The sequence below is a fragment of the Dreissena polymorpha genome, chromosome 12 (genome assembly GCF_020536995.1).
Source record: "Dreissena polymorpha isolate Duluth1 chromosome 12, UMN_Dpol_1.0, whole genome shotgun sequence".
In the NCBI taxonomy this organism is placed as follows: domain Eukaryota; kingdom Metazoa; phylum Mollusca; class Bivalvia; order Myida; family Dreissenidae; genus Dreissena; species Dreissena polymorpha.
This window is the reverse complement of record NC_068366.1, coordinates 44,603,630-44,620,715: the sequence shown is the minus strand read 5'-3', so window position 1 is coordinate 44,620,715 and position 17,086 is coordinate 44,603,630. Positions and strand designations below refer to the sequence as shown.

At 36.2% G+C, this 17,086-nt stretch overlaps 1 protein-coding gene across 1 annotated transcript in view; it reads right to left on the bottom strand.

Annotated features, from left to right (window-relative positions):
• LOC127852562 (uncharacterized) overlaps nt 1–17,086 on the bottom strand; it is a 226,986-nt gene that overhangs the window by 22,977 nt on the left and 186,923 nt on the right. The window contains exon 6 of the mRNA XM_052386516.1: nt 15–86. Within this exon, the coding sequence (XP_052242476.1) occupies nt 15–86 (72 nt within the window). The remainder of the gene's footprint in view (nt 1–14; nt 87–17,086) is intronic.

Below are 17,086 nucleotides of genomic sequence, written 5' to 3'. Positions count from 1 at the left end.
AGCCAAGAACCCACCTTCTCCATTAGGGCTCCCCATGAGTTTGTAGTTCTATTGCTGATAAGATTATCGACCACATCTATGAATGACTGAAAACGGACATCTTTATACCGTATCTGTTACTTCAATCTTTAATCGATAGTTAATACACTGTACGGACGTTACTTAAATGAGACATCTTGTTTTGAGTAAAAATTAATAACACTTCATTAAAACTCAAACAATAGAAATAAAACATACGTCCGTCACGTTGCTAAGTGTTGTGGAATTAACAAAAGCATGTTCCACAATGAGCTCCATAATTTCAGTTGCAGCTTCAATGTCTCCGACATGAATAACCTGCTCCTCTGTATGGTTGTTAGTGGTGTTGGTGGTGTCAGTGGAATTAATATAGACCTGTGCCACCACGTCGGTTTCTTTCCGTAGCAGGTTAATGGCTTTTGACACGTCCATATGTGTTTTTGTTTCAAGTAATACCTTGTTAAACATATAAATAGGTATAATGAACTATATAATAAACACGTACAATGTTTCAGATAGATTGAATGAAAACTAGATATTATTATTATTTGAACATATGCCATAATTCAAATAGAAGTAAATCAATGTTTTACCTGTTTCAACAACTTTTGAATGGCTTCTTTTGTGCAATTATACACGGGTATTTTATATTCTCCGTTGACGTTACATTTTCTGGATATTGTGCCTTAATAAAGATATTGGAGTTTAACCCAACAACAAGAGTTCCAAGTCCACTGATAGATACTTTAGCAGTGATAAAATGTAATAACTACCCGATGATTGCGAATAATCTGAGACATGATTGTTATAAATATAATGTTAGAGAGGGTGATATACGCTTGTGAATTGCTCCAGAATAGAATCCCCCAACCGAGGAATAAAGGCTAAACATAATTCAAAAGGAATGTGATGTATATCCTAGATCAGAAAATAACTAAATGTACAGCAATTCGCTCCCAGGGAATACAAGGTATAATCAAGCAATATGTGTTATTAGATTGCCAACAAATAAATGGTTAGAACTCTTCAGGAAAGCGTCAAGACTGTGCACATTGTAATATATAATCGTCGAACATACATGTATGTGTAAAGGAAAATTGCGTGCTAATGAACTATTTTACCTTAGTAAATGGGAATACAAAAGTTAAAAGAGGGCGATACATTTAATTGGTACACACGCGTATGGGTAGCCAGGTAGTTAATATATCAAGTATACTTAATGACTGACATAACGACAGTACGATTGCAATACCGGTTACTGTAGAACGTAGAACTTAAGAACGTTTAATGTCTTCTACGTTCTTCAGTTCTTCTATATATATAAAGACTTAGCTAAATGTTGTTGTCGGTAGATTCGAATATAAAATCAACATTTTTGGGGGGTCGGCGTCCTATACGTTAAATCTAAATCGCGACATAATAAAATAAAAAATATACCAATGTATCCCTGCGGGCATTGAATCTTTTCAACATGGCCTGGTTCAGCTATTTGCCAATAACGTCCGGTGAAGTCCGCGTTGTCAGAACATCGAAGAGGCTTGCGAGTGGTAATTTCAGTCAATGTTTTGTATCCTACGTTCGAGATCAACAAATAAAAATGCGCACAAAAGCCCTTTTTCTTCAAATTTTACTCGAAAATAGATACTTATTTCCATTTAAGAAATTTGTTGTTAATTTATTAAAACATGAAAAGTCACAGGCATGATATCTCAATATTTAGTTTATCACAGTGTAATCAGGTGTGTTTTTTCGAAAACAAATCTAATTAAGCTATTTTTATTTTTAATTCATTTCAATTGCAAACGTACTTGAAGCATGTTTGGTGCTTATAGTCTTTCGTTTAGCTTCTGTTGTCAGTTCAGTTGTAGATTTCCTTGCCTGTATTGTTGTAGGTTCAGTTGAAGTTGTCTTTAGAGTATATGAAGTCTGTTCAGTTATAGTCGTATTAAAAGATGTAGTCGTAACATATGTTGACTTTTCAGTTGAAGTCGTACTTGGAGCATTTATTGTCTGTTCAGCTGAAGTCGTACTTTGAGCATTTGTTGTCAGTTCAGCTGAAGTCGTACTTGGAGCATGTGTTGTCTGTTTAGTTGAAGTCCTACTTGAAACATTTGTTGTCTGTTCAGTTGAAGTCGTACTTTGAGCATTTGTTGTCTGTTCAGCTGAAGTCGTACTTTGAGCATTTGTTGTCAGTTCAGCTGAAGTCGTACTTGGAGCATTTGTTGTCTGTTCAGCTTTAGTCGTACTTGGAGCATTTGTTGTCTGTTTAGCTGAAGTCGTACCTGGAGCGTTTGTTGTATGTTCAGTAGAAGTCGTGCTTGAAGCATTTGTTGTTTGTTCAGTTGAAGTCGTACTTGGAGCATTTGTTGTCTGTTCAGCAGAAGTCGTACTTGGAGCATTTGTTGTCTGTTCAGCTGAAGTCTTACTTGGATCATTTGTTGTCAGTTCAGCTGAAGTCGTACTTGGAGCATTTGTTTTCTGTTCAGCTGAAGACGTACTTGGATCATTTGTTGTCAGTTTCGCTGAAGTCGTACTTGGAGCGTTTGTTGTATGTTCAGTTGAAGTCGTGCTTGAAGCATGTGTTGTTTGTTCAGTTGAAGTCGTACTTGGAGCATTTGTTGTAAGTTCAGTTAAAGTGGTACTTGGAGCATTTGTTGTCTGTTCAGTTGACGTCGTTCTTGGAGCATTTGTTGTAAGTTCAGTTGAAGTCGTCCTTGGAGCATTTGTTGTCTGTTCAGTTGAAGTCCAACTTGAAGAATTTGTTGTCTGTTCAGCTGAAGTCGTACTCTGAGCATTTGTTGTCTGTTCAGTTGAAGTCGTACTTGGAGCATTTTTTGTCTGTTCAGTTGAAGTCGTACTTGAAGAATTTGTTGTCTGTTCAGTTGAAGTCGCACTTGGAGCATTTGTTGTCTGTTCACTTGAAGTCGTACTTGAAGAATTTGTTATCTGTTCAGTTGAAGTCGTACTTGGAGCATTTGTTGTCTGTTCAATTGAAGTCGTACTTGAAGAATTTGTTGTGTGTTCAGTTGAAGCCGTACTTGAAGAATTTGTTGTCTGTTCAGTTGAAGTCGTACTTGGAGCATCTGTCGTCTGTTCACTTGAAGTCGTATTTGAAGCAGTTGTTGTCTGTTCAATTGAAGTCGTGCTTGGAGCATTTGTTGTCTGTTCAGCTGAAGTCGTGCTTGGAGCATTTGTTGTCTGTTCAGTTGAAGACGTACTTGAAGAATTCTTTGTCTGTTCAGTTGAAGTCGTGCCTGGAGCATTTGTGGTCTGTTCAGTTGAAGACGTACTTGAAGAATTTGTTGTCTGTTCAGCTGAAGTCGTACTCTGAACATTTGTTGTCTGTTCAGTTGAAGTCGTACTTGGAGCATTTGTTGTCTGTTCAGTTGAAGTCGTACTTGAAGAATTTGTTATGTGTTCAGTTGTAGTCGTACTTGGAGCATTTGTTGTCTGTTCACTTGATGTCGTACTTGAAGAATTTGTTGTCTGTTCAGCTGAAGTCGTACACTGAGCGTTTGTTGTCTTTTCAGTTGAAGTCGTACTTGGAGAATTTGTTGTCTGTTCAGTTGAAGTCGTACTTGAAGAATTTGTTGTCTGTTCAATTGAAGTCGTACTTGAAGAATTTGTTGTCTGTTCAGTTGAAGTCGTACTTGGAGCATTTGTTATCTGTTCAGTTGAAGTCTTACTTGAAGAATTTGTTGTCTGTTCAGTTGAAATCGTACTTGGAGTTTCTGTTGTAAGTTCAGTTTTAGACGTATTTAGAGTGAATGTTGTTGGTTTAGGTGTAGTCGTATTTAGATTATCTGTAGTCCGTTCACTTGAAGTCGTCCTGTGAGCATCAGTTATCAGTTCAGTTGTAGTCGTACTTGGAGCATTTGTTGTCTGTTCACTTGAAGTCGTACTTGGAGAATTTGTTGTCTGTTCAGTTGAAGTCATACTTGGAGCATTTGTTGTCTGTTCACTTGAAGTCGTACTTGAAGAATTTGTTGTCTGTTCAGTTGAAGTCGTACTTGAAGCATTTGTTGTCTGTTCACTTGAAGTCGTACTTGAAGAATTTGTTGTCTGTTCAGCTGAAGTCGTACTCTGAGCGTTTGTTGTCTTATCAGCAAAAACTTAATGGACCAGAACAAAACTCACGCTTGGCCTGTCAGCCATGTAGGTTTCCTCACACACCAAAAAAATCAGCTGAATTTGTGAAAGTGTATGGTGAAAACTATCAGAAAAACGGTTATTAAAGAGAAAATTTTGAAGTCCAACGCCCACAAAAACACAATCAACCGAAATGAAATTCACACTTCATCTGTCAGTCATATAGTTAGACTCACACAAAAAATATGAGGTCAATATATGACAGCGTTTTAGAAAAAAAGTAAAAAAAAAATGTAATGCCGGACGGACAGAAAGAATGACGGGCATTCCGACTGCTATATGCCACCCTACCGGGAGCAAAACATCATTCAAGTTGTTAGTGCTGTCCCTGATTAGCGTACTGCACAGGCTAATCTGGGACGACACCTTACGCAAAAACATTAAGCCTTGTTTTCCCTGAACAGGCTCAAATGATGGTCATTGACAAGTCGGTGATTGTTAAATTAAATCTAGTCCAATCCCATTGGTATTTGGCAGCGTCAGAAAGAACTTTTGTGGTAAAAGTATTGATATTAATTTAATCAGGTTTCTATAATTGCAATTATACAATTCTTTGTTTAATATTACATTTTTATATATGCACACATATATTAAAAGTGATGAACACTTTCTGGCACCGTTAAACGATTTAAGATTGCTGGCAAACAACACGTCAGATTTCAACTTGCCAATTTTGTCAAAGCAGTGATTCTATATTCAAATGGTGCTGTGATTGAGTATAACAATATACACATGCAGAAAATACATCCCTTGTGTACCCAGAGTGCAAAGATGTAAAATCATCATTATTCGTGTGATATTAGTTTTCGTGGATTGACCGATCAACGAATTTAACACAAACACATCGCCAAATGACCAACCCACGAATTTACGTAACCTCAAAAGTATGAAAACAAAAATCACGAAAGTTCATGCCTAGAAATATTAATAATTTTACATTATCCAAAGCACTGTTTATGAATGCAACTATTATGCGTCACCTTTATCTTCGCTATAGACCAAAAACTTAAAGTCACATAAATACTCAAAATCAACGAATATTTCGCAAATTATATCTTAAAATAAAGTTAACCCATACACAAATCAGTGTTCCAATTTCAACGCTAGATGTGGTATGGTAACATATAAATTTAAGGAGCTACAAAATTCTCGTTTTAATTTGTTGTGCCGGAAGAACGACGTATTCATAAGAACCACGTCGTGCTTCCGACGCTGACCGAAACCAATCTCGCGTTTTCTCGGGAGTATTCCGATATCGTCACGGGAAATTCACATGGAATATATTGTCACAATTTTTGTTAAAATAAAAACGAACATTTTTTATCCTATTACCAGATGAAAATCGATAGTATAAAAACGATCGTATATACTATAGCTTTATACTATCGCTATTTTTAGATCAGATTGGCGTTTTTCCAAAAATTGGAGAATTTGTTTTTGTCAATAACGGAAAGATAAAATCGTCAACAAAGCGATATTTTATAATTATTGATGGAAAAAGGGGGAAATAATAGGATAAATAGAATATTATGTGAGTTTTGGATAAAGATCAAGTTTATCATGCTCGGCTCGAACCATGGTAGCGCTCGGCAAGCCTCGCGCGAACGTGGTTCTAAGCCTCGAATGATAAACTTGATCTTTATCCAAAACTCACATAATGTTCTCTATTTGCCCTATTGCCAAATAAAACGATAGTATAACAACGATCGTATAAACTTGAGCGTTATTCTATCGCTATTTATAGATCAGATTTGTTTTTTCCAAAAATTTGAGATTATGTTTCTTTTCAACTACGGAAAGATAAAATCGTAAAAAAAAGCGATATTTCATAATTATTAATGGACGGTGACCTTGACCGTGTCTGCGTCACTCTGCCCTTTCTCGTCCTCGACAGTCAACGTAAAGGTATAGACACCAACGGGCTGGTTATCGAGGTTTACAGTCGGTTTTCTCAACGTTCTAAGCCGCGTGCCGAACAGATAGTCTCAGTGCACAGTGGACGTTTTTTTGTGCTCCTACATTTATGGGATTTATAAATAAAGTTAATATAGCTACGTATCTGAAAATTGAGTAACTCGTGGATATAACAAATAGCAGGAATTAGATACCACAAAAAGTACATTTGAAGTGTTAAAGTTGATGAAGTTATTGGTATTAAAACAAATTGTTTTTCTATTTTCGCGATGCAAACTTTGAAAATTTGAAACTTGAGCTTCGACGATCTGAATATTTCTCGTGAACTCTTATCAGTTTTACCGTTTAGCGTGATTGTGCCAATTACTAGTAAATCGGATTAAAATCGGATTACGCCTTCTCCAGTTCGCATAATTATCGGTCATTTATCGGATAATTTTCTCGAGCTCGAATATATCTAATGCCGATGTGGTGTTTGTGCATACACAAAATACAGTTATAAAATCTGCTTTAAAAAACTGAATGTGAACGGTTATTAATGGCCATATACGGAGTTCGTTGAGATGACCAGAAAAAGGCGGACCAAGGAAAAAGCGTCTCCGAATAGTGTGAATAGACAACCTTATAAACTACACAAAATGGCATCCAATACGTCCGCACCGACAACCCCAGCTACGCATGATAAATCTTCTGGACCGGATCCTTATTTTCCTCCACACTTACAATTTATCGCAGGTCAGTTGACACCAACGCAAAGTTGCCAGTACCCATACCCATCACCTGCTACGCCCCATAGCGGCGGAACTGCATACTCACCAGTGGGTCCCCAACTGAACCAGGTACCTCCTCCCCACATTGAAGTAAATATGATTCATTCCATACTTGTTTCATTGCATCCAATCGAAGAAGGACAAAGAAACATTAAATTAAATAAACTAGATAAAATCGAAACTGACGTTCAAACCATCTCGTGTAAAGTGACACAAGTGGAAGCAAAAGTTATAACACTTGAAACGAAGCTAACAAATACTGAAACAAAATTATCTGAACTTGAAAGAAGTAGAACATTTGATAGTGGAGTTTTCGAACATGTCCGCGCTACGCAACAAGATCTACTTTACATCATTAAAAAACTGAAAAGTGAAAATTCGCAGTTGTCCGAAAACCTAACAGACCTGCAAGCGCGATCTTTGCGTGGCAATTTGCTTTTTTTTTAATTTTGAACAAGAGAAGTCCTTTGAAGCAAGAAGATCTGAAAACTGTTTGAACAAAATACATCAATTTTGCGAACAGCAATTGCACATAGATAACTCGGTAAACACAATAAAAATCGATTGAGCGCATTGGGTCGGTCATTTCGAACAAGGTAAAAAACTACCAATAGTGGTTAAATTCAATTTCTACGGTGACAAACTTGAAATTAAAAATAAAACATACGAACTTTCTCCTGCCAGCAACTACCGTGTTAGTGACCAGTTCCCAAAGACAATACAAGAGCGCCGACGAAAACTCGTGCCATATCTGATACAAGCCCGAAAGGACGGCAAGCAGGCGTCGCTTTTGTACGACACGCTGTACGTCGATCGTGTAAAGTACACACATGATCACCCACCGCCCGGGCCTGTACCGGAAATGCCAAACCATGGGCCGCGAAACAACCTTCGTCGCGACACCGGAAGTCGCGGCACTAATCAAATCTTACCAATTAGGAAATCGAGCAGAGTCAGCTACGTATTTGCTCGTGGAATGTTCAGGGTCTCTTATCGAAATTAAATGATAGTGACTTTCTAAATATTATTAATACTTACTACATTCTTATTCTCACGGAAACTTGGAACTCTAGATTAACAAATATTATAATTGATACTTTTAATTGTTTTTTATGCCCCAGTCCAAAATGTTACAAAAAAGCAAAGCGAGAAAGTGGCGGTGTTGTAGTATATTTTAAGAAAAAATATGTTCAAATGCAATTGATCTAGTTAAACTTAACACTAACGGTATACTCTGGTTTAAACTGAACAAAGAGTCGTTATGTGTAGAAAATGATATTTTTGTTTGTGCATGCTATATACCACCCTGTGATTCATATGTGTATTCAAATGTAAACTCTCCGTTATTATCCCCACGCTTTTTGAAAAGCGTGGGGATATTGTGGTTATCTCCGCCGTCTGTCTGTCCGTCTGTCTGTTCGTCCGTCCGTCCTGGCCACTATTATCTCATACACTATTAGCACTAGAATCTTGAGACTTACACACATGGTAGCTATGAGCAGATAAATTCGGAATTTTGATCTGACCCCTTGGTCAAAAGTTATGGGGGTTGGGGTGGGGCCGGGTCAGAGATTTTTACTCATTTTTTTAGGTTATTTTACTATAATTTCTTCATTTCTACACCGATTGTCTTCAAATTGATACTGAACCTCTCTTATGACAATACAGTCAATCTCAACTATGCATGGCCCCATTACCAACCCTGGGGCGCCCCGCCAACATAGGCCACGCCCACCAAAATTGCCTTTTACTACAATTTCTTCATTTCTACACCGATTCACTTCAAATTGATACTGAACCTCTCTAATGACAATACGGTCAATCTCAGCTATGCATGGCCCAATTACCAAACCTGTGGCGCCCCGCCCACATAGGCCACGCCCACATAGGACACGCCTACATAGGCCACGCCCACCCAAAATTGCATTTTACTATAATTTCTTCATTTCTACACCGATTCACTTCAAATTGATACTGAACCTCTCTTATGACAATACGGTTAATCTCAACTATGCATGGCCCCATTACCAGCCCTGGGGCACCCCGCCCACATAGGCCACGCCCACACAAAATTGCCTTTTACTATAATTTCTTCATTTATACACCGATTCACTTCAAATTGATACTGAACCTCTTTTGTTAAAATACAGTCAATCTCAACTATGCATGGCCCCATTACCAACCCTGGGACGCCCCGCCCACATAGGCCACGCCCATCCAAAATTGCCTTTTACTATAATTTCTTCATTTCTACACCGATTTACTTCAAATTGATACTGAACCTCTCTTATGACAATACGGTCAATCTCAACTATGTATGGCCCCATTACCAACCCTGGGGCGCCCCGCCCACATAGGCCACGCCCACCCAAAATTGCCTTTTACTATAATTTCTTCATTTCTACACCGATATACTTCAAATTGATACTGAACCTCTTTTATGACAATACGGTCAATCTCAAGTATGCATGGCCCCATTACCAACACTGGGGCGCCCCTGGGTCAAACATGCGGCCTGGGGATACGCGTCGGCCTCTGCCGCGCCATTTCTAGTTTGAATATGATTTTTGTTTAACAAATAGCGTCTGATGTACTTGTAAACAGTCAACAAGGCGATATCATGTTAGTTGGTGACCTAAATTCAAGAGTAGGTGAGCAGCCGGACATAATTGAAAACATTAATCTTGACTGTTATGTCCACATGTCTGTTAATGATGTTCCGCTCGAAATAATACCGGCTCCCTCATCTTGTGATAGTCATGTTAATCAATTTGGTAATAAGTTGTCACTTTGTAAAGAAAATAGTTTGTTGATTGTTAATGGCAGTTAGAGCCGGGTCATTTTACGTGTTTTAACTTTACTAGGGGCTCTTCGGGAGCAAGTGTTGTAGATTATGTTATAGTTAATTTCAATCTATTGTCATGTATTTCAAGTTTTAAAGTGAATGCCCTTACTGAATTTTCAGATCACTGCTCAATAGATTTAGTCCTTACATGTAGGTTTTCTGAACCTAATGCTTCTAATGTTGTATTTAATAAGTTATCTTGGGAGGATGGTAAATCCGCCGATTTAAATATGCTACTTAATAGTAAAACTAATATGCTTGCAAATAGTACGAACTATATAATCCTACAAAATGAAAATGTTAACACTTGTATTAATCAATTGTGTGAACTTTCAGGTACATGGACGTACTCTAAATTTAGATAGTGCAAAACCGCGAAATATACGCAAATCTTTTTGGTTCGACCAAAGCTGCAAAAGTCATAAAAAATCGTTCTATGACTGTAAACGCATATACAACAAGATATATGTTTGTCAGAAACACAATGAACCCTATTGCGCCGCTTTGAAATAAAATTTTAATATATCGTTTGGCAGGTTTAGATATTATCTACCTTTTAAAGCTTATTACTTCCCTTGGATTTTATTTTTTGACTTTTGACCTTGAAGGATGACCTTGACCTTGACTTTTCCCCACTCAAAATGTGAAGCTTCATGAGATACACATGCATGCCAAATATCAAGTTGTTATCTTCAATATTGCAAAAGTTATGGCAAATGTTAAAGTTTTCGGACGGACACACACACAAACAGACAGACAGACAGACAGACAGACAGACAGACAGACAGACAGACAGACAGACAGACAGACAGACAGACAGACAGACAGACAGACAGACAGACAGACAGACAGACAGACAGACAGACAGACAGACAGACAGACAGACAGACAGACAGACAGACAGATAAACGGACTGACAGTTCAACTGCTAGATGCCACCCTACTGGGGGCATAAAAACGATCCATCAATTGCGATCAGAACGGCATTTTTACAAGCCAGATCGATATATTGTAAAACACAACTTATTGCAAAAAATAAATACTATAGTAAAGAAAGTAAAACATTGTCATCCTTAAGTAAATCCAACCCAAAGAAATTTTGGAAATACATAAATAAATATAAACTTTATAAAACGACTGGTACAAATGACGTTAATATCGATGAATTAATAGATCATTTTAAGCAGTTATCTAACACACCTCATTACAGTTTGCTCAATGCTAATGAATACGCATCAAGAAATGAAACACTTCATATTGATGAGTTAGATCGCCCATTTACACTTCTAGAAATAAAAAAAATCTCAAATCTAAAACGCAATAAAAGCGCCGATATGTCTAAAAATGTTGAAGACTTCTTTATTGACTGCAACGAGTTTATTTCTCCATATTTAGTAAAAAAAAAATAATTACATATTCGATAAAGGTATTTATCAGGAAACTTGGTGTTATGGTGATAATATATTTAATACATCGCAATTTTGATTTAGAGATAAACGTAGTACGATTGATTGCATTTTTTGTGCATACTATAATCCAGAACATTGTTAACAATAAATCGAAACTGTATTGCGTTTTTTTGATTATGAAAATGCATTTGATACTGTTATACATGAGGCTTTGTGGATTAAATTAGTACAGGCAGGAATAAGCTGTAAAATGTTAAATATGATCAAGTCAATCTATCAGAATGTTCAATCTTGTGTTAACAATTATAAAGATATGTCTTATTCGGAGCTTTTTGATGTTACGTTAGGAGTAAAACAGGGTGAGCCATTATCATCTTTATAATTTATTGTATTCATTAATGACATTAAATGATTGTATTGATATTAATAGTTTCAATGAAAAAGATGTACGTTTATTATCAATATTAATGTTGTTATTTGCTGATGAAATTGCATTATTTACCACTAACCCAGAAAGTGTACAATTGCAATTAAATTCTATCTACCAATACTCATGTAAATGGGGATTAAAAACTAATATAAACAAAACTAAAATTTGCATATTCGAAAAAAGGAAAAGTAATTGTACATTTAGATGGAATATTAACCAACAGGCTATTGAAATTGTTGATGAATTTGGTTATTTAGGCCTTAAGCTACACTACACTGGTAATATATCAAAGGTAATTAAGGCAAATAATGAACAAGCCTTAAAAACTTACAACCATTTATCGTCCATTTTTAGCAAAGTTAAGCCGGATATTAAAACAAAACTTTCTCTGTTCGACTCCCTAGTGGTATCAATTATTTTATATGCATCTGAAATATGGGGAATGTACAACATAGATGAAGGTGACAAACTTCATTCTAATTTTTTTTAATTTATTCTTGGTGTGCGCTCTCAGACTTCTTATGCCGCTGTCTTAGGCGAACTAGGCAGATTTCATCTCTCTTTTATATGCAAACAACGGGCACTTAGTCATTGGGTTAAAATCAAACAAAATCCTGAATCTCTTATGCACACTGTTTATAATTAACAATGTAATATTTACAATGATCTTATTTGGAATAATAATAACAATAACAAAACTCTGTGGTGTGCCTTTGTAAAACAAAAATTAGAACATCTAGGACACGGACTTTTATTCAATAATTTAATTAACAATTTTAATTATTCAAATTATATCAACCAGAGATTAAAAGACCAATTTATCCAAAATTGGCACGATACAATATTTAACCAACCGAAATTAGAATACTTTAGAATGTTTAAGACTGAATTCGCGTATGAAAAATATTTAGACTGCATCAATACTAAAATCACACACAAAATGTATCAAGATTTAGACTTAGCGTCCATAAACTTGAAAAAGAAACTGGTAGATATAATAGCATACCAAGAGATCAACGCACATGTAGACTATGCAACTCAAACGTTGCTGAATCTGAATACCACTTCGTTCTAACTTGCCCAATCTATAAAGATCTACGAACAAAATATTGTATTCGATCAAACTGGCCAAATTTAACGAAATTTAAAAACATACTCTCTTGTCAACATAAAAAAGTCATTAAGAATGTTGCCAGATTAATAACTGATGCCATGAAACTCCGTGAGGAAAAATTACAAGCATTTGCTGCTTCTTAAATAAGTATTGTATGTAACCCTAATTATATTGTCTATATACATGTATTACTTGTTCGCTCTTTTTTTGTTGTTGTTAATACGTACACGTTTGTACATAAGGTTTGAACACTTTCATTGTAGATTGTGTTTGTTTATTTGCATGATACATGTAGTATTTGTATTGTACTGATGCACTTTCACTATACGTTGTTTACTTGTATGTAAATGGTCAAAGGCGTTTCGCCGATATACCAATAAAAAAACTTGAAACTTCAACTTAAGAATAAAGTTAAGACTTGGAACCAATAAAAATATGTTCAGCGTTTGAATTTGTTGATTATGTCATTAATTGATTTTACAAAACGATCTATTGGAAGAATTATGAAAACAGAGGTGGTTCATGCACGGTATGATTCAAAGTTAGAAAACTTTTTTAATATTCAAATTTAAAGATATAGAGGATATTTGTTCATGTCAGTGTAAGATCGTTTGTTATTTCACGAGTGATCATAGAAAATATAAAAAATGGGTACGAAAAATTTTGGGTACGAAATTTTTTTGGGGGTTACGGGAAGTAGTACCCGTGGGGAACTTGACCCATTTAGCGAAACTCGGAAGCTACATTTGGGGTTTTCCCAGCGTCACAGCGTTTGATGTGCCACCTGGCAGTTTCGTGTCTGGTTCCTGTCCCGAACCTCACGATAAATTTGAAAGAGGACGGGAACCAAGCTTCCTTGACCTTTATCAATGATAATCAACGAGGTATGCTGATTGAGAAAATTTAGCTAACTAAATCGGACTGGCTCGGTCTTTTACATAGGTCGCCATTGTGAAGAATTTTTCAATGGTATGATAACTTAGACGAGCTGCTTCGCTGAAGCAGCATCGTCAAAAAACCACAAGTTCCATGAATTTTTATAACGGAAATAACACCAAAATTATCAAAAAACTAACCTGGTTATGCATTTTTGCACGTACTCATTATACCAATCCAACATAGAAAGTGCACAAGTTACGATCTTATTGCCCTGCAGTTCAGCAGACGATTTATTTAATAAATATATCATTCGGGGGATTCCGGAGACGGTCGACGTAATTATCTTACGGGGAATCCGGAAATAGTCGACGTAACTATCTCACGGACGGTGCTGGGAATAATCGATATTTCACGATCTGAGCTAAATGGTTGAGCAGTAAAACATGAGGCATTTACCGCAACTTGATGAATCTCCGCCGAAGATCTTCTCGATGACATCATTGAGTTCGTCGAACTGCTTTACATTGAACACGTTCTCGGACTTCTGTTCCGAGCCCATGCCATCCAACTCCCTCGTGTCTGAGAGACCGATACCTGAGAAGAATTTAAACCACGCATAATTGTTTATTTCTAAGTATTCCGACCACAATCATAACCAAAATTTGGGGAAATATAAACCTTTTATTTATTGATCAATAAACAAAAGATATCAAAGGGCAATTAATCTATTATACTGAGGAGAGAGTAATGATATTTGCATTCTGTTCTGCCTCTTAGAGTTCTTTGTTATAATATGATTTGTGTAAGATTCTCGCTTCAAAACAGGGTAATGCTCCAACAAAAATAAATAATCTCTGCAATACTTAAAAATGTATGCTCCACACATAAAACCTAAACGAGGTGTCCGTGAGACCGACACCTAGGAAGAATTAAAACCGCGTATACATTTTTTGTACCTTTTTTATTCAGTTTTTCAATAATAAGATGGCGGTCATTTAACCTAATATAACCTTTTTTGAGCAAGTTTACCGTTCCATGTCAACAGATTATTGTTTTTTGTTTGGCAAGTGTTCTTTTTTTATACAGTCTTCCAATAATAACATGGCGGTCAATTAAACGCACTTTTCCACAGTTCGGCAAAATGATGCTTTTCGAAAAGATTGTCATAGATTAAACAAAGAATATATACATTATTTTTAAATCAGCGTACTAGTTAATAATCTTGACTTAGTGTTAAATGGAGAGTCATCATTCGAATTATGTAAAATAACAAAACATTTTAACTATTTTCCTCGCCATATATCAATAAATGAAGATGAATTTGAAAACATTTCATACTTGCAGAGTACTGTTCAAACACAAAAATGAACTATACAAAAAGGTCAATAACTAAAAATCACCAATACAAGAGTTGAAGTTCTTGTACTCTGAACTTTTTTTCAATGTTCTCTATCTTTATGAGTTTTATGTAAATACCTTCAAACTATGGGAGTTTTATTTTATGCTTTCCGTTGGTTTATAGAGAAATATCAGTGAATTAAAACTGATATTCACCGTTTTAACTTTTGAACAGTGAAAAATAACAATGAAAAATATCGATATTTTTACTGTGAAATGACGTCATTTTTTTGACGAAATGACGTCAAAAATCCAGCGAAATTATCCACTTAAACTCTTTTAAAATGTAAATAAACGTTGAAAAAGCATTAAAAAACATTTGTTGGACTCGATGGAATATCGATTTTAATTCACTCATATATATATATATGTATATGTATATATATATATATATATATATATATATATATATATATATATATATATATATATATATATATATATATATATATATATATATATATATGCTGCGCAACTCGTGAAAATATTATTTTATATGAAATTAAATCGATATTCCATCGAATCCAACAGATATCCTCTATATACTTATATTTTTATACTCAATATCAAATACTCTGTACACCCTAAGTAATTCGTTATGGTTATTGTCCTTTGCAATTCCTATGTAGCATTCAATTCAATTCATTCGATTCCCTACACTTATTCCTGAGTTATTGTCCGCACAAGAAGGAGACCAGGAATAAACACACCTTAAGAAATTGCAAAATCTCCAAAAATATTGTTTTTCAATACCATATATAACATGAACGACTTTTCATTTTAATTCCTTTCATACTAAGGAAAGTATGCTCCGGACAAAAAGAAAACGACAAAAGGGCAATAGAGGTGACATTCACTTCTCTTTTTTAAAGTAGCCCTCCTCTTTTTTCTATCTCGTGGCAACGAGTTAGCTATGTCGTGGTCACGAGATAGAAAAAAGAGGAGTGCAAAACTAAATAAAAGCGGCGTACAATTAAAAAAAGAGCGGTGCTTCTCTTTTTTTTAATTGCTCTCCTCTTTTTTCTATCTCGTGGCCACGAGTTAGCTATGTAGATAGAAAAAAGAGGAGAGCAATTTAAAAAAAGAGAAGTGAATGTCACCTCTATGCCACCGTAGCAATAGCTATGTAAAACCTGAAGTTTAAGTTATGATCCTTGTTGTGTGCAATACACTTCAAAGCCCGCTATCAATAAAGGAAGATTGATTTAAATCCATTAAAAAAACGAGTTTTACTTCGTACAAAAATTGCATTGACTGACAGGCGGAATGACAGACGTAAAGATGGGCACAATTAAGAACGGATGGACGATGCTATACGTATTTGCGATTCTTTATGAGCACAAGAAAACATACCAATTGCATAAACCCTGATGCCCTTATTCCTCGCAGAATCAGCTTCCGGTATTGTCCGTCTACTATTGATATTAGACACACCGTCCGTTACCATGAAGGCGATGTTATTCACGTCGGGTCTGTCTCCGTTTGCCGCCGTAAACATCGTGGTGTGCATCGTTTTGAGGGCATCGGCGGAGTTCGTGCTCCCGTAAATGTATGGAATTTTGTCGATGGCCGCCTTGACCTCGTCGGAGGTTCGGTATTGGTTCAGATGGAACTGGATTTCAACTTCTGTGCTGTAGATCACCACACCGATCCTAACGCTTCCGCTGTCGATGTCGGCTTTATCCACGATGTCCTTAAACACAGAATTCTAGAGTAAAGCGTGAACTTATAGTTACTGATTTTGCGATATCGTTCAGGCGTTTTATCGGATTTTAAGAAGCTCGTCAACACATATGAACTGCAAATTCACCTTCCAGATCGCCAAAAAGGCGATACGACATTGGCAAGATACGTCGCTCTTTTTGTCGAACTGGCGTGCTCTCGTGTGTGTGACATTCAAACCCGCAAAACACGCCAAAACGATATGGCAGAAATAAGTCACTAGAGACTATTTGTGTACCTGCATCATGTTAGTCCGCGCATGCAAATCTGGGAGACACCTTACGCACATGCATTTAGACCAGTTTTCCGAGAACGAGGCTCTCTTTGTTCCTTCTCCACATCGAATCAGAAGTAATCGACAAAACTATAAACATTTCGGTACATAAGTGTTTATAGTGTATGGCTTAGAAAAAATCCTAACGATCGGCGCATAATTCT